This window comes from Mytilus californianus, unplaced genomic scaffold (assembly GCF_021869535.1).
Source record: "Mytilus californianus isolate M0D057914Y unplaced genomic scaffold, xbMytCali1.0.p SCAF_4, whole genome shotgun sequence".
Classification (NCBI taxonomy): Eukaryota; Metazoa; Mollusca; class Bivalvia; order Mytilida; family Mytilidae; genus Mytilus; species Mytilus californianus.
In genome coordinates, this window is record NW_026262690.1 from 28,540,109 (window position 1) to 28,564,373 (window position 24,265).

The 24,265-nt window shown below is 32.4% G+C and overlaps 1 protein-coding gene and 1 long non-coding RNA gene across 2 annotated transcripts; one reads left to right on the forward strand and one right to left on the reverse strand.

Annotated features, from left to right (window-relative positions):
• Positions 1–700: 700 nt before the first annotated feature.
• LOC127737867 (uncharacterized) lies at positions 701–20,283 on the reverse strand. The gene is made up of 2 exons (XM_052248817.1): positions 20,207–20,283; positions 701–1,812 (listed from the first exon to the last, which is right to left on the reverse strand). Exon 2 carries the CDS (start codon positions 1,798–1,800, stop codon positions 727–729), a length of 1,074 nt encoding a protein of 357 aa, XP_052104777.1. The 5' UTR covers positions 1,801–1,812; positions 20,207–20,283; the 3' UTR covers positions 701–726.
• On the forward strand, positions 16,044–23,251 carry LOC127737869 (uncharacterized). Its single transcript, XR_007999837.1, has 2 exons — positions 16,044–16,157; positions 22,508–23,251. It is a non-coding gene; the product is annotated as an uncharacterized LOC127737869 (long non-coding RNA).
• The last annotated feature ends 1,014 nt before the right edge of the window (positions 23,252–24,265 follow it).

The window sequence follows — 24,265 nt, forward strand, 5'->3', positions numbered from 1 at the left end:
TGGAAAACAATTCAAACGAGAAAAAAAACTTGACAGACATTTACCGACGACAACCTCGGAATTACAGGCTCCTGACTTCAGACAGGCATATAAAATATGTGGTTGATAAAACATGTTTGTAAGCATTCATCCCTCCTCTAACCTGGCCCAGTGGTGTGCATTTGTAACAGCACAACATAAGAACTAACTGTAAAAATCAGGTGCAAATGGCTATAGATCGATACGAAGCACGCAAAAGCACCCAAACTATAAGCAATAAACACAAAGCAATTCATTGTATATAACAATAAGAAGACGTGGTATGATTGCCAATTGGAAAACTATCCACCAGACACCAAATGGCATAGAAGTTAACAACTATAGGTCACCTTACGACCTTCAACAATGAGCAAAACCCCTACCGCATAGTAAGCTATAAAAGGCCCCGAAATGACAAATGTAAAACAATCCAATCAAGAAAACTAACGGCCTGATTTATGCACAAAACAATAAACGAAAAACAAATATGTTATCCAGCAACAAACGACACCCACAGGAATTTTATTATGTACTGTTAGCAGATTCGAATGAAATTTTGGTAACAATCATCCAAAACAAAATGGAATACACTATATCTTCCATCTGTTTACTATAGTGTTGATTTAATTTATCAAGCAACAACATTTGATCTGGGATGGTTATGCACGAAGCAACACTTCCCTAGAGATACCACGATATTTGGTTTATTTACGACCGATATGACGCGTTGATGTTTTCATTATACATTAAAAATCCTAAATAAAACCATGGATCACCGGATAGAACTTTTTGTTTCCCTGGTAGGTATGATTGAACTTCGACGGTAATGGGATTTTTCTTTCTCTCCTCAGCTGTGTACATTGAATATAAAATATGTTGTTCTACGTTCATCAGTTCCTGTGACAAATAATACAAAACTCTATCTTTATATTGAGATTCAAACTTTTTTAAAACGTCTGGTTTTCCTAAAAATAGTCCACCACCTATCCAATTCTTATTTCCGAGTATGATAGATCTTGCTGAAACTTTCTTTAAAGGTACATTATATACTTGAGTGACACCAACTTTGGAATTGTCAAAATCAGTAGGAACTTCTAAATAGAAATATTTTTTACGACTAGAAATATCACGGAAATAGCCTAAGTCTAGCCAGGAATAGTAGTCTGATGCCAGTAGTTTTGAATTAATTGCTTTTGCAACTAGAGTCAGCTTTGAATGGGTCATACATGTGTAATCCGATATGTATGTATTCGGATAGTGCTTTGGGTATCCCGGTTTGGAATAAAGCTTGGCTATTTGTGGTTTGATGTGGAATGACCATAGGTCATCTCTAGAGAACAGTATTATTTGTGTGGTAAAAGCTGAATTGTTTCGTTGTTCTGTAAAAAAATCGGCAAACTTTTTGGAATCTGTATAAATTATCAATGGATTTTTAAGATATTTGTACGCAGACATCCAAACTTTATATGACTCCGGTGTTCGGATATTTGAAACTGAACCTTTCGGAAATTTCCCGAGATTGAAAAATGCTGTTACAACAGTGAGACTTCTATTTGTATTTGTCCATAGATCCTGATATGGTTCCTTACTTTTTGTGTTTTTCCATGAATCCTGAGAATTGTCCGAGGCTACCTGTTTCTTTGGTTCTAAGTTTGACTGATTAAATGGTAACAACTGTGTGACCATTTTCGATCTACCAACCTTCCTAGTCACCAATGTAAGAAATATAACAAGTAGGATGGATATAATGATCGTAGGACGGAAAATCTTCTTCTTCATCATGTTTTGATCTCTCTGTAAGATAATGTAAGTACAATCAATCTGCAGTTGAATATTATAAATTATTACACTACATGTTGAAATTTAACTTTTTTGTTTGTTTGATTTGTGTTGGGTTTGTTTTTTATTTGTTTTTTTTTTTTTTTGAGGGGGGGGGGGGGGAAGGATTTTTTTTTTTTTTTTTTTTTTCTCAATACAAAGGGAACGTTTTAGAGTTACAAATAGCTCGGCTGCACAAATTTATAGTATGCCACCCTTTAGTCTTTATCAATAAAAAAAAAACGGGCATAGCAAAAATTAATAATTTGAAAACTAATAATAAAAAAATTTCAATATTGTAGTTTGAATAACAAATATTGGATATTGCGATAAAGCAGATTACTACTCTCAAAACAATGCCGCCAACCTCGGCTTCGCTTCGAGTGGTTTTTTTAGGGTATCAATCAGCTCTTTCACCCTTTCAGTTGTGCCTAATTTATACTCCGAAATAAAACGTTATTTCAGATGCATTATATCTAATATTGACATTTAAAGTCGAAATCAACAAATAATCATAATTTTCGAGGAGAAGGTAATCAGTTATTAATTTTTATGGTCTGCCTTGATAAAACTATTAATTTGCTAGAATAAATTATATCAAAATGTGTTTTAATGTATTTCAACTGACAGTGAATGTGTTGGGTATATCACTTCATCTATGTTATAGCTAATATTAAGTTATTAACTTGGAATTAACTGTACTTAGGGACAGGACAACTCTTTTTAACCCAATCCCTTGTGTTTCTAAAATCCGTTTTATTTTTTTTGTTTGTTTTTTTTTTCAATTACTTTCGCGTTTTTCTGTGATATATTTACACAAATGTATATATACTAGAAATAATGTATTTACGATGAGCCTCTCTATATATATTATCAGTGACAGCTGTGGATAGTAACCTAAGAATTGATAGTAAATAGTAAATACACGTCATTTTTAGTATATTTTTAGTATGGGTTCAGAAAACACGTTTACAAGATGGGTATCTTGTAAATGACTAAAGACACAATTCAGCTAATTAAATTGCATATAAAAAGCATGGATTTTTCTTTCTATTTTGAATTAAAGTAAAGTTATTGAGTGATTCGTTCTTTATAAGATTAAAGTTAGGCAGGTTGTTAAGTAGACGATTTAACAGGTCGACAGGTTAAATGGTTGACAGGTCAGCAGATCGACAGGTTAACTGGCCTACTAATATTTAGTTAATATATATAAGGTCAGGGGTAAGGTTTAGGTTTACAGTTACGTTATGGATCTACTGTTAGGGTAATAGTCAGGGTATGGGAAATGGCTTGGGTTTGGGTAAAGGGTTTTGATTACGGATAAGATTTAGGTTAGGGTAACGGTTTTGGTTTAAGCTTAGTAGGGTTAAGGTTTATGGTTAAGGTTAGGGTTATGATCAGGGTTAGGCTTACGTTAAGGATAAGGGTGAGGGCTACAACATGGTAAGGGTAAAGGGTGAGGTGTGTGGAAAAGGTTGGCGTTAGGGTTATGTTTAGGGTTGCGAAATAAAAACATGAAACGAATTGATCTATAAAATTATTGAGATTTGTCCTATCGAAATGTCAACCTGTCGACTTGATGCCATGTCGACCTGTACAATTGTTGTCGTTTTGATTCTTTGAACTGTTTCCAAACAATTGTAAAATCTTATAATGAATTATTTAAAAAAAAGATATTTGTCCTGTTGACCTGTCGACTATTTAACATTTTAGCTAATTACCTGTCGACCTTCTAACATCTTGACCCACCCTCTTGCTTATATGTCGACTAGATAAACAATTGACAACTAGATTCTCGACCTGTAACAGTTGATCTGCTTGTCAAGACAATGTTATAGTCTCCTGTCCTGTCGCATTTCTGATATACCAGCATGTTAAAATTGAGAAATTATGTGACCTGTCGACTTCCTAACATATCTACTCAATTGTTGACCAATTTTTTTGTTTGTAGACTTGAAACTAGTTAACATTATACTATTTAATGTGTGCCCTTTTGACCAGCTGACTTCTTGCCCTGTTGACTTGTTGAGCGAAATATATGTTTATCTATGTTGTGTTTTTAATAGATGACAATTGATTTTTGAACCTTTTCTCCATAGTAAATTAAACGTTTATTTTGAAAGTAAGGAAAGTTTGGAAAGCGCAGTAATTTGTGCTGTTTCGCCGTTTAAATATAAAAACAAATTGCTGGAACTAGATTAACGTACACAATACTAGTGCTTGGACTGTATTGTCTTTATCTTGTAAACAATATTAGATAGAGAAATATGACAAACCAAAAGTGATCAAAATGTCAATTTCTCTCTACTTCCTAATGTCATCAAAATTACCAGATGACTCTCATTAAAGGAGTTATTGCACATACATGACAATGTTTAGCTAATTTTCATGTTTTTGCCTATTATCTAAAAAAAATGAAAGAAGAAATGTATAATTAATTATGGCAAAAATAACCAGCATTACAAGATCTACATATATGTCAAACAACTGAAAACAATGAATGACTCTTGAAGGAAAAGTTGCCCTTAAACTACGATTTTTTTACTAATTCTCGTGTCAGTCGTAAATTTTTTTTTAAAGATCTTCTCTAAAACTGCTGAAACAAATTTCAATTAATAAATAGGCTGAATGACCCTATAGTATGTAGTTTAAAATTTGTGTTTTTTTTTATTCTGGTGAGTCAACAAACATGACCGCCATGTCTTAAAGTAGAACAAAAGGGTATAATGCATTAACTGTCTTGCATCGTTAAAACCAAAATCTGACAGGGCAAAAATGCCCCGTCTTCCTTTCTAATAAAACTAAAATGTTCAGATAGCTCCTTAAAAAATATAACAAAAATACCGAATTCTAATGGAAATTTAAAAAAGGATCGTCATAAAAACTGAGTCAGTTAAAGGAGAAATAAGCTTTTAATGTTATATATTTTGTGCCTCGTTGCTCAATTAGCTATATATAGCCTGTCTACATTCGGGCGAATAAGGCCTTGCTGTGGCTTTTAGTAATGATATTCATGTCTAACACATCAGAAATATAGGGAAATGTTACTCCTTAAAGCTTGAAAAACACTGCTATTTATCGCTGTATTTTTATGAAGTTATACACATGCCTGACTTAATTAACGTCTTTTTTTACAATTTGGAAACCCAATAAACTCATGGAGTGACAGAACATGTCACTACGTTGCATGCTCATAACATCTATTTTATTTATTTCATTTTTGGAAGTGCTTAGCTGTTTAACCTTGGTATGTTTGTGTCCAGTTTATGATTAATATTTTGCATGATTATGTGTATGTCATGTATTATATATGTATATCACTTATGTCTTTTTAGGTTTGTCAATATGGTTTAAAAGCTCAGTAGAGCTTGTGTTGTCTGTGTTATAAACTTGTCGGATTTTTAATAAAGCTTTTTTATATATTGTAGTGTATTGCCTCTGGCCTTTGTTAGTCTTGTATGTTTTTTTTTAATTTTAGTTCATTTATATGTTTCGGAGTGCGGGATTTTCTCGCTGTGTTGATGACCCATTGGTGGCCTTGGGCTGTTTTCTGCTCTTTGGTCGGGTTGTTGTCTCTTTGACACATTTCCCATTTCCATTCTCAATTTTATATGTAAATTTCAACCAGTTGATGAACCCATCCGTTGTCCTACGGCAAAGCCCATGTTTGAAATGGGATTTCTTTTAATCTTACTGTCACTTTTGTCCGTCTTTTCACATTGTGCAAATCCAGCATGTGGTCTTAAATGTAAAAGTATCTTACTTTTAATAGTTTCAGTTAATTTCATCAAAAACTTTCTTAACATAACATCCGGTATTCATCCACACAATTTTTTTCTTTTCTTAATTCCATTCCATAAGAATAAATAGCATTATCGATTCTTTCTCGGAATTTTTGATAAATGATAATTTCATTTACTCTTTGATTCTTTTTTATATATAATTCTAGATATTAGAATCAAATTTTCCTGAGTCATAATTTGCAAGCAGTTATATATAAGTGGCAACTGTAGTATCCTGATTTTCAAATTTTGTAAATCCATTCTGAATATACAAGCCAGAGGAAAGAACTGAGGGAACTGCATATTTCAGATATTTTTGTAAAAATTAGCATCGGGTTGACATCCGGAACTAAACGGCATTCGAACATATTTCAGAGAAAACTTATCCCTTTACTTCCAACATCATTTTGTTTTCTAACAACTCATTTATTAATGCTCAAAATCTATCAAAATTGCATTGCTGAGCCAATTTAAAATTCGTTTTATATTTCTTCGTCACAGTATTTTAGATTCTCATTGCAACAACATGAATTTGAGTACTGTGAATTTTATTAAAGTTTGAAAGACGTTTTGAAAATGCCCCTGTTGTGAAAATTATGTGGATTTAACCTTAATCTTTATATTTTTGATATTGATATTTTCTCTTTTCTTTTTTCTTTTTCTTTTTTCGTTTAACTGATTTAAATTCAGGATACTTATCGTGTTCTGTAAGCAGATTCGAATCAAATTTTGGTAACAATAATTTAGAATGGAAGACATTTTAGGTTTAAGGGTTCTAAGGATTGTCACATGTGATAAATTTTTCATATCAGCCCGCTAATCACCATTTCGGAAAATATGGAATTCACGTAAATTTAATGCTATTATCATACTGTAAAAATTATAAGTTATTTACTCTTAGTATATGATAACAGCGTTTATTACTTATGCAGCAAAAATGCTGCAATCTGATTGGTTAATTACCCCGGTGTAAAAAAATAACACCCCACCCTTGTTCACCCCGGGATAAATAAAATTTTGCCCCTGATTACACCAATATAACTTATATAATTCATAATAAATAAAAGAACAGGGTTCCAATTTCCCCCGCGTTGCACATATTTTATCTATCCAAGGTACAAGGGCAATAACTAAAAAAACACTTTTTTTTGTACTTTAAAACTTTTTATTAATATCTAAGGGAAATGAAGGCTTCAGAGCAAATGCAATATGATTTCCATTATAATTAATATTTCAAAGAGGTGATCAACACTTATTTTCAAAAGTGTCAAAGACATTGGTGATATAAACCTATGATATAAGTTTCATAAAATTCTGGCAATATTTGTACACATGAGAACGCTGACAATGCAGTTTTCCATATAACCAATATTTCCAAGGGGCATAACTCTTTTACAAATAATTGATCGGCACTGATTTTTTAACTCGTCAAAGACATTGATAATATAAACCTATAATATAAATTTCATTAAAATCTGGCAAGAATTGTACACATTAGAGCGCTTATAAGGCAATTTTTCATATAATTAATTTTTAATATTTCCAAGGGCATAACTCTTTTAGAAATTATTGATCGTCACTGATTTTCAAACTTATCAAAGACATTGCTAATATAAACCTACGATTTAAGTTTCATAAAATTCTGGCAAGAATTGTACACATGAGAGTGCTCACAATGCAATTTTCCCAATTTTAATGTTTCCAAGGGACATAACTCTTTTAAAAATAATTGATCGGCACTGATTTTCGAACTCGTCAAAGACATTGCTGAAATAAACCTATGATATAAGTTTCATACAAATCTGGCAAGAATTGTACGCATGAGAGCGCTAACGATGCAATTTTCGATATAATTAATGTTTCCGAGGGGCATAACTCTTTTAAAAATAATTGATCGGCACTGATTTTCTAACTCGTCCAAGATATTGCTGATATAAACCTATGGTATAAGTTTCATAAAAATCTGGCAAGAATTGTACACATGAGAGCGCTAACAATGCAATTTTCCATATCATTAATGTTTCCAAGGGCATAACGCTTTTAAAAATAAATGATCGGCACTGATTTTCGAACTTGTCCAAGATATTGCTGATATAAACCTATGATATAAGTTTTATAAAAATTCTGGCAAGAACTGTACACGTAAGAGCGCTAACAAGACCGGACGGACGGACGCCCGGTATTTCTATGGCCCCCTCAACGCGGTGCGCGGGGGACAATTAATGTTCTTTTAATTGATACCACACAAACGTATCCCACATACAGTTAATGATTAAAGAATTAAATATGATTCTCACTTGGAAACACAGTAAAGTTGATATGAGGAAAAACTAGACGACAGTAGATAGTACTCAAATTAGAAAACGATATTCGAAATTCAATAAAAAAATCACAGTTGATTACACGTGTGTGATTTTTATAGACATGAAAGTACCTTAGAAAATTGAGAAGAAATAGTATTGTCCAGCCTTTCTTGGTTCCTCGTTCTCGAGTATTGTACATTTTACATTCCAGCTATTGTTTTTTTGCGTTCAAGAAACTATGTATCATTTCTGTCGTAGCAAATTGCAGTGTATTTTACTATATCAAACAATCGGTAGGTAGAACTACCAGTAGAGGGAGTTACTATGCAAATTATGAGATTAAAAGACGATAAAAACTTACTAAATATTAAATGATTTGTAAACAATAGAAGCAGAGAAAAATGCTCAGCTACAAAGTGTATTTGTCCCAAACGGGGAACTTCATAATAAAGAGTTAAAGACTGAGTGTAGCATACGCAAGGATCATGTATTTCCAAAATAAATTACACAGAGACAAGTTCAGCATTCTTAATGTTTCCTTTTACACTAAGCCATATATCAGAAACTTAGGAATACTGTGGGTTTTTTATTTAAATGTAGTCAGTATTGCAAATACCAATACTGCTCTTAGTGGGTGCCAAACCACACAGATAATGAAAACAAGAAAATCTTTTTTGTTAACTAATGTAAAGAATTTTACTAAAGATTTTACCTACGTTACCACATTGTAGAAAGTGAACAAATTTCTAGTAGTCAGCTGGACTACTGATTGAATACTTCTGTGGCCCGGGTCAAATTGAACAAGCTCTTGCGATACAGGGTTCCTACTATTACTATTCCTGGACCACGATGCCTCTTGCATACTTAATCTACTGGTTTCTTTATAAAATATTTCTCTAGTGATAAAATCATCATATGTGACTGATCGTGTCATGCGCAAAGTTGAATAATAAATGTACCTCACTAAATTGTATATTATTTATTGTTAGTATATTTAAATCATACTGTCTAGCTATTTTGCCACGAAGCAAAAGTTCCTTCATTATTTAAGATCCAATTGGAAGAAATATTCTGTAATATTTTTCCACTGGAACAAATATTACATATGGAATAAAGGGTATATAATATCTGTTCCAACAGGAACAGATATTATGACAGTTTTCATAACAAAGTTTCCCGTTAAACTTCTGTTAGGCGGAACAAATATACGTTGACATTTTAACAGATTCTTTGAAATAAAAGGGTAGGAAGGGTCTTTTTTTATATATTTCGTCATAAATGGTACTTAGAGATATGCAAACGTATTTATTTTACTACACAATTTACTGATGTAGTCTCAATGACACGTATCCCGGTCATAAATCTCAATATTTTCAATAATATCTGATATTTAACTTATATTATATTTGCCGACTGCCCAACGTAATCTAGATAAAGCCGGAGTTATGGATTTATTATGAATAAATAAACAGAAATATTAGGATATGTGACCTTAAATATTGTCATCGAAATCAAAGAAATTACTGTAGAATAAGTTGTAAAATTGATATAGAATTATCACAAATTGTCTTTCTTTGGAAAAATAAACGAGTTAAACTCTGGTCAAAATACAGTCACTACAGCTATATTTAAAATGCAATGAAAAAAGGTCGAAAACCAATGTCCAAAATCCAATGTATGAAAGACCGAATCCGAAGTCATACGTATTACGTAGGTCCGCACACTATGAGATATGTATGCAAAAATCTGATAAACTGTATATATGATTGAAATCAATTAACCGTGTATTTTATATATCAGTACAATGAGCAAAGATATTATAGTTCATACTTGAGACAATATATGTACAAATGTCATGAAAACGGTAATTAAGAAAGAGGTAAAATAAAAGACTCAAAAGACACGATATGTCTAAATATGGGTAAAAAAACTCCACTATATCTGGGTTGGGTAGAGCATGATTAAGACGTGGGAATATTTCCTGATCCTAATTGAATACCAAGTATCCACGTGCTTAATCACAACTTTTCATCAACTTTCTTTAACCGGGTGAATCGTGTTCATATTTTTATATTTTTTATACATATCTTTATATGGGATATGCTTTGGTTACCTCTCTGTCTTGACGTATAAGCTTTTGTATTCTTCACGGATACATTTTATCATCTTTGCGCTTTATTACATGCGGCTGTTCTGCTAGCGACCTGATAGCGAGAAATAATGTTTGCTTTACCTTTGAACTTTAATAGTTTTGACCATTGCTAAGTTCTATAATTAATTCGTTATTAATAACCCATGTATTTTCGGACCCCAAGCATATCATCTCAGACGATTATTCCGCTATCTTTGTGGATGTTTTGAACTTAAATAAAATAGCTGAACATGTTATGAGAATGTTTCTTAATATTCTTTTCTCTTTACTTACTCGTCAGGTTTTGGACAACTTCCTGTGAGAGTGTCCTGCAACCTTTTTGATACACTGATTAAACCTATACTAACATATAATAGTGGAATATGTTATATGTTATATGGACACTTATAATCAATTTTATAGAGCTTAACTGCGAGCTAACAAAAATAACTAAACACCAGACGTCAAACATTTTATTGATAAAATATTTTAGAAAAAAAAACCAGCTGCATTTTGTTAAACAAGCACTGGGAACAAAAAGAAGCTCAACAAATCTAGCTGTTAGAAATGAACTAGGACTTCTGCAATAAGAAACTTTTATAAAAACCCAAACCATGGTGTACCTATCTAGATTAAATAATGAAAATCAACCCACTTCTAAATAATCATTTAACCTAATCAAAAAATTAAATACTGAAGGAACATACTATTGGTATACTTTTGCAAAAAATGTGTCACAAGAAATAAATATTGACATCAAACCTATTGAAGATATATATAAGAAGATGCGGTTATGAGTTCCAATGAGACAACTCTCTATCAAAGTCCCAATTTTTTAAAAGTAAACCATTATAGGTCAAAGTACGGCCTTCAACACGGAGCATTAGCTCACACCGAACAGCAAGCTATACAGGGCCCCAAAATGACTAGTGTAAAACCATTCATACAGGAAAACCAACGGTTTAATCTATATAAAAAACGAGAAACGAGAAACACTTATAAACCACATCAACAGACACTAAAACTTTAAAACAGACTAAAAAGTTATAACCCCAATTAAAAAAATGTTCCATTAACTATTATCAAACTCTTATTAATGATAAAATAAACAACCTGAATGAAAATAATAAAATGTATCTATATAAATTTCTGAAATCTAATATAGATAACCAAATGGATACTACCTACCTCACCCAAACAAAGAAACAAGAAAAATGTTAAACAAATTTAGAATAAGCGATCATTGTCTTTTAATAGAAACTGGAAGATATACAAAAATACCAAGAAATGAAAGAAAATGTAAAATATGTAATATCTTCGATGATTAATTCCATTTTTTCTTTAACTGTAAAATTAATAAAAATAAAAGAGACACCTTTTTTGAAATATTATATCTAAAAATATGTCAAATTTAATACACTTAACTTAACTGATAAACTCGCGATTATACTAAATCCATCAATACCCAATGATATAAAAGTAGTTGTTTCTTTTATTAAAAAGTCATTAGAACTGAGGAAAGGAGACCAATAACTGTTCTTTAACATGTTTATTATTATTGCTGCGTTTTTCTTATGTTTGTCTTGTGTCTGTATTGCTATAACCAAAATTGTTTTTTGTTTGTTTTGCAATAAAGAATTATTTAATAATAATTTAAGAATTTACATTCGTTATTCTGAAACGATTCACCTCTCCACAGTATTACAGCATGCAAAGCTTAACATAGATAAACATGTAGTTGATACAGTTCTTTTGTTTTAATGACGGAATAACTCATAGAGAAGAAAATTTCAACAAATTTACACCTGTATGTAAAGAAATGTATACATTTTCATCAGGTACATAAAATTTCAAACGAAGAGAAATCAAACAAAAACGTGAAACACTTTCAGCATTTTTGTGCTTACAAGCAAAGAATGGTTAAAAAAAATGTTATATCTTCTAAATACTGAATAACGACTAATATCAAATAAATATTTAATGCAATTTAAAAGAAATCGTACAACATATCAGAAAACAAACGAAACAATTACATTTTCGTCAGCCTTCAATCCGAAAATATATTGTATTTAATAGCAATATGTAGCACTGAATGCCATTTTAATTTTACAGCATATGTAGAATTTATTGAAAAATGTGTAAATAAATATTAGGGGCTATTTATATTAAATCAAGAAGGTTTTAACATTTTTACACTGCGAGTTAAATAATTACAAGGGAAACTGGCACTACCTCTTTGTTTTGTATTACTCAGCAGACGGGGAAAAAACTAACCACTAAAGTTTGTATTACTGAACAGACGGGGGGAAACTAACCACTAAATTTTGTATTACTCAGCAGACGAGGAAAACACCAATCACTAAAGTTTTAAGTTTACTCTGTTGTTGTGTGTTCGTGTTTCTTTTATCTTTTATTAGGAGATTGTGATTCGCGAGACCATGATGACTTTGTTTGTTTAATTTGTATATTTCATATCTATTTACATAAAATTGATTTATATGTGCATTGTTGAAATAAATCCTTAAATTTCAAATGTTTCATGAGATCGAAACGTTTCAATTACATATTTAATCAAATCAAGTGTTTACTCTGCGATGAACTATAAATTTTATCAAATAGAAATAAACCATATTTCCTGAATGGTAAATGTTAATAAATAAAAAAATGCCTGGTCTACGTCAAATGTGTAAAATTATAAATCACCGTTCGCTTTAACCACTGAAATCGTTATGTCTAGGCACAATAAACCGAATAGCAAATACAAAATACGTACAAAGATAGAGATATTTTTATTCCAAAAGTGACCATGATGAGCAAAGTAATTCATTACAACTATTATTTTATAATTTAGAGACACAAATAATTTTGACTCTTATATCAAGTAAATAAAAATAACATTTAATAAATTGTATACGTTCGGAACGCTTTTCTTGATTTACCTATTACCAAGAATGCTCAAACTAAAAACATTGAAGCCAAAGATGGATAGATATAAAATAGGGAGATGTTGTATGATCTGATTGCCTGAGTACGCGAAGAGTTATAAAATTATGACCAAAACGGACCTATAAAGACCAGCCAAATGCTTTTGAAGACATTTTGCTTGAGGGAGTTAGAACATTAAACTCTTTTGAAACTAAGCTTATATAGCTGACTGACTATGCGGTATGGGCTTTGCTCATTGTTGAAGGCCGTACGGTGCACTATAGTTAATAATTTTTGTGTCATTTGGTCTCTTGTGGAGAGTTGTCTCATTGGCAATCATACCACATCTTCTTATTTTTATATTGTAAAATCAGATACAAAAAGATTAAAAGCATAAAAAAAGACAACACTGGATGGATGTATGGAAGCAAGGCAAGATTGAGATGGGATGCAAAGTAACAATTATTTCTGATAAAATATACACTGAAATTTTTAAAACAAAGAAAATAAAATTTGTTATTAATAAATCAAGGATACACTTCATCAACATATTTAAGTTATTAAGTGCTAGCCAATTACACATAATTAATTGTATCCTTCCACATGGACTACAATGCCGTATTTGTACTGAATATGCATGAAATACTTCCCCCTGAAATTACGAAAGCAACAAACAACACAATAAATGTATTTTGGTAAGATAATAGGGTATATATAAAAAAAGAATATGTGGTATGAGTGCCAATGAGACAACTCTCTACCAGAGACCAAATGACATAGAAAGTAATAACATGAATCTTTCTCCATTTAAATCCGATGAAAAGGAGGAAACATACATTTTCCTTTAATAAAAAAAAAGTGTGCGGAGAATTACAAGCTAAACGAGTCTTACTTACAAAGTACACTTTACTTTTTTTTAATAAGGAACAATTAAATTAGAAAATTAAACGATTGCCAGAAAAAAATAGTTATATTCATCGTATATTGCTCCATTAAATCAGTTATCACAATTGTAACACGATAAGGGTCAGACAAGAAGATTTGTAACAAAATTTGTGGATATTATTTATTATATTTTGCGAGTCTGTTTGACGGTTTTCAATTTATATCACAACCAAGGTTTTCCGACCTCCTCTACCATAGAAAACTGTCCGATATGATACAACCAAGGGCGCTAAAATTTGCGTTAAACACCAAAACACCAATACAAACAAACATTTCGGTTTAATTTTAAAAGACATACATAGCGTCCGAAATCGACAACGTTGAAAACGTAAGAAAATCGTTAAGTGGACAAACTTGCAAGACATTGGATTTGCTTAAAAACGAATTCGTTTTGACTACGCAAATTATCGAAAAGTATGTAACTGTATTGTAGGATTATAGTACAATTACGCAAAAACACTATTTTGTATGCAACAAATCGAAATGTTTAATAAATGACGTCGCAATTGACAGTCTATTGTAAAATGCGGCAAAATTCGACATTGGACATTCTTGCAAGACATTTGCCAGAAGCCGTTGTATTTTTATTTGTGGTGTGTTTTGAAATGGTCCATCTATGTACTATTGTGAGCATAATTTATGAAGACGAAATTTCATATTATCCTATATTTTAAAAACCTATAAATTTCGATAACTTCCATATTTCCGAAATCTGATCATGGTGAAGACTATTTATTTTTGCAAAAAATCATCTTTGCCATAGCATCAACGCAAATTCCATAATGACGTAATACTTTTTATTGCATAGCAATATAATATTTCCCACAGAAAGTAACCAAAAGCTAGCGTGCAATAAATTCTAATATTGCACTAGTGCAATAAATCTTCAAAATTTATGACGTCATCAACGACAAAATCTTAGTTTAAACCAATTTTTACTTTCAAATGTTATATTGCTATACAATAATAGGATTATTGCATGAATATTGGAGAATATTGTCCCTCGTAGAACATATATTGCACTCGCAAGCTCGTGCAATATAAAATTCTACTCGGGACAATATTCATGCAATAACCCTATAATATATGATGCATATCATTCATGCGAATTTTCGGGGATTTTACACTGTTTCGGAGAGCAGAAACACCCCTATAAAAGATATTATGCGTATAGTCTGTTACGTCTGACACGCATATTTTTGACGTTTTGCCAATATTTTTGTCCTTATTTTAGACTATTGTAAAAAATTATAAAACAATTTGTTGATTTTTTAGAATTAGTAACACCTGCCTAGTCTATGGACATAATTTTATATAGCTTGACTGTTTTGATTTTATAGAAAAGCTGTGTATTAGTGTGGACTGGTTGATTTCACGGAATTTACGCAATAACGTGTGTAACGTCTGTGTATGTTACACCACTGTCCCAGTCCAGGGGGATGGTAGTGCGCCCTGAAACATGCTTAACCCCGCCACATTCTGTACAGTCCCAAGTCAGGAGCCTGCAATTCAGTAGTTGTCGTTTGTTGCTGTATATCATATTTTTTTTATTGTTTTGTACATAAATCAGGCTGTTAAATTCTCTTTTAAATAGTTTTTCATTTGTATTTTTATAAAGTAGAAAAAAATGTTTAAGAAGGTGATTGACCGTATTTTGTAATAATTTAATTTTGGATGTAACACGTCTTCTGATTGGCTGAAAGTGTTTTGTCTATCAGCTCATAGACATAATTCTGTCATGTGACCGTGACGTCATCAACGTTTTTATCATGATTTACGCCTTTTTAGAATTAAATTATAAGGAATGACTGTATTATTTTTTTCTGTCTATTCGAAATAACCTAAAACATGTGGTGCAAACTTTTAAATAACCCGCTGAACCACATTTTTGATGTTATTTCTTCATAGACAGAAAAAATATTACAGTCATTCCTTAAACAGATGTAAAAAAAAAAAAAAAAAAAAAACCCGACCTGTCGACTCCATCTTACAGGATTTTTCCTATTGAAGTGACGTCTTAACAATATAAAACTTAACAAGTTGTGTTATCATAACAGGGCTTATGAAAAATCCGGAAATGGTGATAACAATGTTTAAAATTTACTATGTTTTCCTGGTGAGGAAACATGTAAAAACAAAATGGATCGTAGTTGTAAATGTGTGCTATCTCATACTTGACACCATTGCCTATGCATGGTTAGTTTTGCTTGAGAAAAAGATAATCGAGTTCTAAACGTAAGTTTCTTCTCTTTTATTTTTTTCTGTTACTAACTACACTTATTTATTTTTTTTTTCTGTTCTCAACTACATGTATTTATTTTTTTTATCTTATCAACTATTTATCTTTTTGCCAGACATGAACGAGTTGATGTCTTGTTTTTTTGTTAATTTGAAATGTGTTTAGTTAAATGTATATAATACTAGAACACACCCGCGACAACGCGGGTTCGTGACTGAAATAAAGGATGTACGCCTTATTTTCAGTCTAGATTTTTAGTATTCGTATTGGCATTTAACAAAGTCATGCTGATTGTAAGGTGCACAGTTTTCTTTGCTTTCAAAATCTTTCTGTTTGAACCCATCCTGGATTTCTTACTACAACCGGAAACTACTTGTAGATATATTTTTTTGGTCAAAGTGTCAATCCCTGTATAATGACGAAGTTCAGGTGTGATTATGATCTAATCCCAAATACACCGTTTGGTGGTGCGCCTGACAGAGGCGGAACGTACAGATTATGTAACGGGTAACAGGTTCTATTGGGATTGGTATCGGAATCGACCCGGAACTTGTTAATTATTGGCAATATTAATTATGTGGAAAACAAAAGGGCCTGGAATGGTGTAATTTTTAATCAACACCATTGTCCTATATTAGTTATATATGTTGTGTACAAGTTATCATTTTGTACAAATTATAATGTGTACAAAAAAATTGTACACATTATAATTTGTATTTTGACTTTGTACAAATTGTAATTTGTACAAAAAGTGCTTGTACAAATTACAATATGTACAAAATTTGACTAAAATTCACTTATAACTTGTATAATAATTTATGATATGGATTTTGTTATAAAAAATGCATTGATACACACTAAAGAATTTTTAATCAATGACCACACAATAAACCTTATTTACAAAATACAAAAATAGTTCTTTATCATTTGTTTGAGCATGTGATTGAATTATGGAATCAGAAATGCACAACAATTTTGCTTTTTACATTTACATTTAGAAGTGATGCTCCCTCCTTTGCATTTACATGAAAGAAATCCCTGACCATCAGTTTTTGAAAGCTTTTTAACTGCTTCACGTAGCGAAAATTGAAGCTCAGGAGCTGTTGCTGCAAATAAAGATGTGTCTTCAACAGCTTCAATTTCTTTTCTCGACAAATATCCTGTTAAAATTCCTATAGCTGTTCCAATGCGATCACATTCTACAGATTCAATAATTTCAACTAAGATATTTCGAGGATCAGCTGGGGAACGATTACACTGAGGAATTGGTATTATGACATTATCCCCCACAGCAAATTCTTATTATTTCCGTTTCGTATTCGGCTTGGATCTGTTGGCCAGACAGCGCATGAATCCTGGCATGTATGCTTGGTGTTTCAACGTCAGTGTCATCCTGATTGTCACTCGGGCCAATTTCTCTTATACTATCAGAATTATCACTGGGGCCAATTTCTATTATACTATCAGAATTTTCACTATGCCAATTTTTATTAGTCTGTCAGAATTGTCACAAGGGCCAATTTTGATTGTACTATTAGAATAAACTGGCATACATGTAACAATTACATTTCCTGGCTCCATCTGGGTATTTTTGTATTTTGTAAATAAGGTTTATTGTGTGGTCATTGAATAAAAATTCTATAGTGTGTATCAATGTTTTTATGACAAAATCCATAGTTTAAATTATTGTACAAGTTATAAGTGAATTTTAGTCAAATTTTGTACAAATTGTAATTTGTACAAGCACTTTTTGTAGAAATCACAATTTGTACAAAGTCAAATTATAATGTGTACAATTTTTTGGTTCAAATTATAATTTGTACAAAATGATAACATGTATACAACATATATAAAGTTGAATTCTTTGATTAGTCGTTTTTAGGTCATGCCGGCTAACAAATTGGACCTCGTTATGGGAAAATATTTAATATGGATATTTTTTTCCTTTGTGCATCAACTTCTCAAAAATTCCTTTCATACAAGACAAAGTCGTTATACAAGCCATGTGTTTATACGCACAAAGGTAACAGGAATGAAAACGTAGTGAGACAAATATTTATTCTATACTCAGCGACTAAAATAACGCACCACCTCTTTCGATGCATAGTAGTAAGTTTCATAATTTCTTGTTTTTTATATCATTTGAAAAAAACTCTAATATATTTTAGGCATACCTTAAATATAAGCTACGATTTACAGAGAAACTTTCGTCTTAGTGCCAAAAATGTGGGTGTCATCCAAAAAAGTCACCAAATCAAAAGTCTGAGATGCATCAACTTTGAATTGACTTGATCATTAAAAAAACGGTTAAGAAAATTAATATCACAGTCGTATTCGTTGTTTACAAGTATAAAGATACATGCGACTTTAATTTCCACAAATATTGCGTCATTTTTGGGTTGAAAATGTAGATTTTTAGTTGTGTCAAAAAGGAAAATTAAAAAATTTCCATTTTCACAGAATTTGATTTTACAACTTCAGAAATTTTGTAAACATTTCGACTTTATATTTCTAACACTTTTTAAAAACATTAGTTAGTATACTTTTGTAGTAGTCTATATACCTAATTAGGCATTCTATTTTCCAAACTAAGTTTCAAGAGTAAACTAAACTAAGAACCACATTGTTTTCTTTTCAAACGTTTGTAAACCATTTATAGTAACATATAATAGTTTCCTTTTTTAAACCGAAGAGGTAGGGCCCATTTCCCCTCAATTCATGTCGCACTTGGGCCATTTTCAAAAAGTCCTTGAATCTTACTTTACAATATCATAGATTCAATGTGTACTGTTACTACTGTAAGGTTTAAACAGCATTTTGACCGAACATTTGTCCATATTATAATTGCCTAATTGCCTAATTACCCAAAACTCAAATTTTGATCGATTTTAAAAGTATCTATCCCAAAAATCACTTGTATAATAGTCCCAGCAAAAATGTAGAAAAATGATAAAATTTGCAATATTGTCTTCAGAAGCAACATGTAACGCCGAATAACACTTTGATTTTATTTAGGTATGTAAAATTGTTTTAAAATTCATTTAGTATATCATATACATGATATAGACCGTTTAATATTATAATTCCACGGTATGTTTAAGCAACTTACTAATATTGATCCCTTGAGCGAAACAAATACAGTGGAAATTGACCATACCTCTTTGCCATCTTAAAAGTTTTTTAATTGATATGTTTTGATCTTGCAGTCCTTTCTTTGGCGTTTGCTAAAGAAATCACCCACCATTGAGATACAATAAATAGATAGAAGAATTACAGAAAAGATAAACAAAACTAAGAAAAAGAAAAAATAATAACCGACAAACCTACGCATCCTGTATAATTCATTTATTTTCGTAGCAGATTTTGTGGGCTTTCAATTTTTGATCCATTTTCCAAGATTAGTTTAGCTCCTCGTGAATTTTTATTTCTAACCCACTGTGTTTTCTCGATTTATAAAATCCTATAAATCCTTCGATGAGTTAAAAAGACGTTCGGTGGGTTATAGAGATTTTCGGTGGGTTACAGAGACGTTCGATATAGAGACGTTTGGTGGGTTACAGAGACGTTCGATATACTAGGTTATCGAGACGTTCGGTGGGTTACAGAGACGTTCGATATGTTATAGAGACGTTCGATTGGTTATAGAGACGTTCGGTGGGTTACAGAGACTTTCGGTGGGTTACAGAGACGTTCAATGGGTTACAGAGACGTTCGGTGGGTTCCAGAGACGTTGTGAATGTTTTAAAGAAGTTCGATGGGTTATAGAGACGTTCAATGGGTAGCAGGGACGTTCAATGGGTTGCAGAGACGTTCGGTGGGTCACAGAGACGTTTGGTGGGTTACAGAGACGTTCGAAATGTTTTAAAGACGTTCGATGGGTTAAAGAGACGTGTTAATAAGTGCAAAAGTGACCAACTTACTTTGCAGTTTAGACAAAGAACTGCCAACTCACACTGTTGTGTGTAATGTGCTTCCAAATGCTCATGTTAAAACCATCTTTTAAGCGATTTACAAATCCCAAGTAATAATAACAAAGCTTTCTTACCTCTTAAAGTAACATTTCAATTGTTTTTTTCCCTTCTATATGTATGTCGGAAGTACTGACCTCATTCCATGATACATGTGTGAATTTGTTTATATTTTTATCAGTCAGACTTAATGTGATAAGATAAGTATCCATATTTGCATTGAGCTATCGAACGATTGGTCATGTAATATATTAGCTTGCTTTATCAGTCCTCAATCTAAATCCCCGGTAAGGCTTTAATCAGAATAATTCTTTCGAGGCGAAAAGAGCGCAAATAATCCTTTTACCAAACCATGTATGGCTATCATCTAACAAGTAAATCTAATACAGATAGCTTTGAGTACAAGCAGAAAATAGTTTTATATGACAATAAACGGTCTCAGAGAGGCACAATTGTATAAAACCTACAAACAAACATATGCATAAAATTAGCATGAATAAAAGCTTGTATTAAAAAACACAAATGTGGCTCACTGTGAAGAGTTTATCAATCTAACACCCCTAACAATAATATTAGTTAAAGAAAATACACAAAAATTGAAAAATCCGTCCAGGAGTTTGGCATTGATAAACTTCAAATTTGCTTCTTTGATAGCTATTAATCATGGAAATGAATCAGAAAATTCAAACAGCCATGTTACAGTAAATAAACTTTTGACACATAGATATGTCTTGCCTGAATATAATTTGATAGTAAAATGGAAATGTTGAAATTAAAAACTCAATACTTTTTAACAAGTAAATTATGCAAAATACTCAAAGTCAATGAACAATAACTGAAGGAAAAGGGTCAATTGTTTTCGGAGATATAAGATATGCCAATGCGAAAACAACTGCATACGAAATATTATTGACTTATCATAAGTAGTTCCTCTTAAACTGACATAATCACAAACTGTAACATGCAAAAGTTTCAAATTCAATAGACCATGACTGAGGGGGGCGGGCAAAATAATTTCCATGGAAATGAGATGTGTCAATGCTTATACAATTGCATACCAAATATCATTGACTTGTCATAAGTGGTTCCCCTTAAACTGACCCAATCACACACTTTAACATGTAAACTATGCAAAGGTTTCAAAATCAATTGACCACAAGTGATAGCTTTTAAAAAAAGCTATGATGATGATATTTGAAAATGTTTTTGCATTGTAATTTAATTCATGCAGAATAGCTTTCATAGTATATAAATTGTATAGTGGTTTAAGCTAGGTTCACACTGCCGATCAGATCAACTCGATGATCCCGATTTCCTCAATTCTCACGACCAAGCGTAACCAAATTCTTGATCGGGCCTGTTTACGACTTCTACCCGAACGCTATAACTCCGACTGAACACGACTATAACTCGACCATTCACGACTCCTTAGTGACTCCATCACGACTCCAACCCGACCACTAATTGAAGACATATTCGATTATTTCGACCAATTCACGACCTCTACACGATCTTTACTCGACTAGCTAGACCAACTCAACTATACTCGATCTCAGCCCGATCTCGACCAGACCAGATCGACCTGATCGTAAAGGGGTCGTAGAGATAGTCGGGAATCGGTCGGGTATGTACAATTATCAATATAAAAACGTCTGAATTTTTTTATGCCCCGCCGCAGCAGAAGGGGCATTAAGTGTTTCCCTTGTCCGTACGTATGTACGTCCCAAGAATTAGTTTCCGTTCTCTAACTCTAGTTTGCCTCAACCAAATATTATGAAACTTATACACAATGCTTATAACTATAAAACACAGATCAAGCTCGAATTTGGGTGGCGTCACTTTTACCGTTCTTGAGTAATGCCTCTTTATAACGTTATGTGTAAGCGGAGGCATTATCTGTGTCCGATGGACACATTTTCGATTAACTTGGTTATCAGTCAGTAGTTCACGGAAGGTAAAATCATACATTTAAAATATCTACATGGAAAAAGAGCAGTTGCATTTGTGGGCAAGGTGGTTAGAGCTCCAGAGAGACAGGTTAATGGCTGTGACAAAGCTTGAAGGGAGCGTAGAAGACGAACAAGAGGGCGTAGACAGCAACGGGCGCATATGAACAGGCAATATGAAAGACAGTTGCAGGAACTCAACAGAGAGGAACCCAATGGTTATAAAATCCTCCTCAGAGTGGACGCTGATATGTTATCGGAGTTTTTAAACCGTACTTCACACCAAATGAAATACATTAGTCATAACACCAATTTTAGATAAATAGACATGTTTATGCATGATTGAAAATTTCATCCGAATGAAAGCGAATTAAAATTATAATATCATTGCAGGAATGACATTTATAAATTTTCAACTTTTATATATTTCAGAGAAGCTTTAGAGCCTGGAATGAAATTGGCTGTCACCCTTCGCTATCTCACAAATGGCGCTTTTTATGCAGAGCTCATGTATTCATTTCGAGTGACTAAAAACACCATTAGCTTGTTCATTCCAAAAGTATTGGAAGCTGTAATATATAAGTACTTAGAAGAGGTGACGCCAGCCGTCGGGACATCCGAACAGTGGCAATAGCTTGCCGATGACTTACAAGCCAAATGGAACTTTCCTCATGCATGTGGAGGAGCACTGGATGGCAAGCACGTGAGGATAAAGTGCACACAGGACTCTGGTACCCTGTACTGCAACTACAAAGGTTTTTTCTCAATCAAACTACTCGCCCTCGACGACGCAGACTACAATTTCGTATGGGTCAGTGTTGGTGCTAATGGAAGTGCGCCCGACTCTCAACTATTCAACTATTCTGAACTAAGGACTTTGATTGAGGAAAACACCCACTGCCCGGCGATAAGAAGTTCACACCACACCTTATGATTGAATATGATGCATTCCCATTGAGAACCTGGATAAAGCCATACTACTGACGTAACCTAACCGAGGTTCAGCAGGTTCAGTTGAGAGACAAGAGAGTATGAAATAGTTCAGCCATTTTATTATACAGATACTTGTAGTTTCATCGTAAAACCGCTGATGTTATTAATTTAGGATGACATCTCTTTCTCATGTGTTATTAAATTGTCAAGATTAATTGTTTTGAAATAAAGGTAATTATGTTTTGTTTTGTTTAAAGTTGTACTTAAGTTTTAGTATATGTATTGCCTTTTTTCTGAGTTTCAAAAATAATTTAAACCCTTTGTATTTCTTATTTATAAAGTTTACTGCTCTTTTCTTGAAATAACACCAACAAATGAGAAGGGTTGAGATCTAAAAAAAAAATTAACGTTAGCATGACATAATAATGTTAATGTACTAGTCCCAGATCGTGATAGTTCCGATAAATTAACTCTAGGAAAAGGGTTTGTCAAGGCCAAAATATTACTTCATTTTGTATTAAATCCTGCATAAAAAATCAAATTAACGGTTGTTAAATCTGAAAACAATGAAACCTTCTTAAAACAATTACTAGATTATATATCTTTTTTTGACGTCATGTACAATTAGCATCAATTTCAATTTTCCAGTAAACACAAAGAAAGCAGGCGAATTTCCATTGGTTTTTAGGGTTGGGAACATATAGCACACACGTCAACAAAAGGATTTTTTAACATTATAATTATAATACATGCTATGATAAATTAAATATCTGACTAAATATTTATTTGATCGAATTCTGTGCTTTATGCCTTCTATACCTTTCGTTGAAATCCAGAAGATTTTGGAAAATTTCATCAAAATATGTGTGTGAGCGTATTTCGGGCATGGATTCCAACGTAAGTTTTTATCGTCTAAGAGTCGTTTTTTTTCTTTCTCCCTTTTGATTGTTTCTCGTCTTATTTTATTCACGTTTTGCTATCTTGGTTTGATAGCTAGACATCGGCTAGCCCAGCCCAAACCCTCCTCAGGTGATTGAGAAATTTACCCCTTTCCAGTGTTATTGCATTATAAAAACAAATGTTAAATTTCTATAGATAAATTGACCTTTACTCTAGTTTCGAATTGCCCCTACCAAACATTTATTCCGAAATCTGTGAATCGTTCAACTTCCAATACCGTCTCCGAGGACGCGGTAATGACTGCACGGTTTATATTCAGAACACTTGCTTTCCGATTCAATCGACCGTAAAGCTTGA

Excerpts from the sequence above, each read along its gene's own strand:
- LOC127737867 (XM_052248817.1), bottom strand. The coding sequence starts at position 1,800 with ATGATGAAGAAGAAGATTTTCCGTCCTACGATCATTATATCCATCCTA.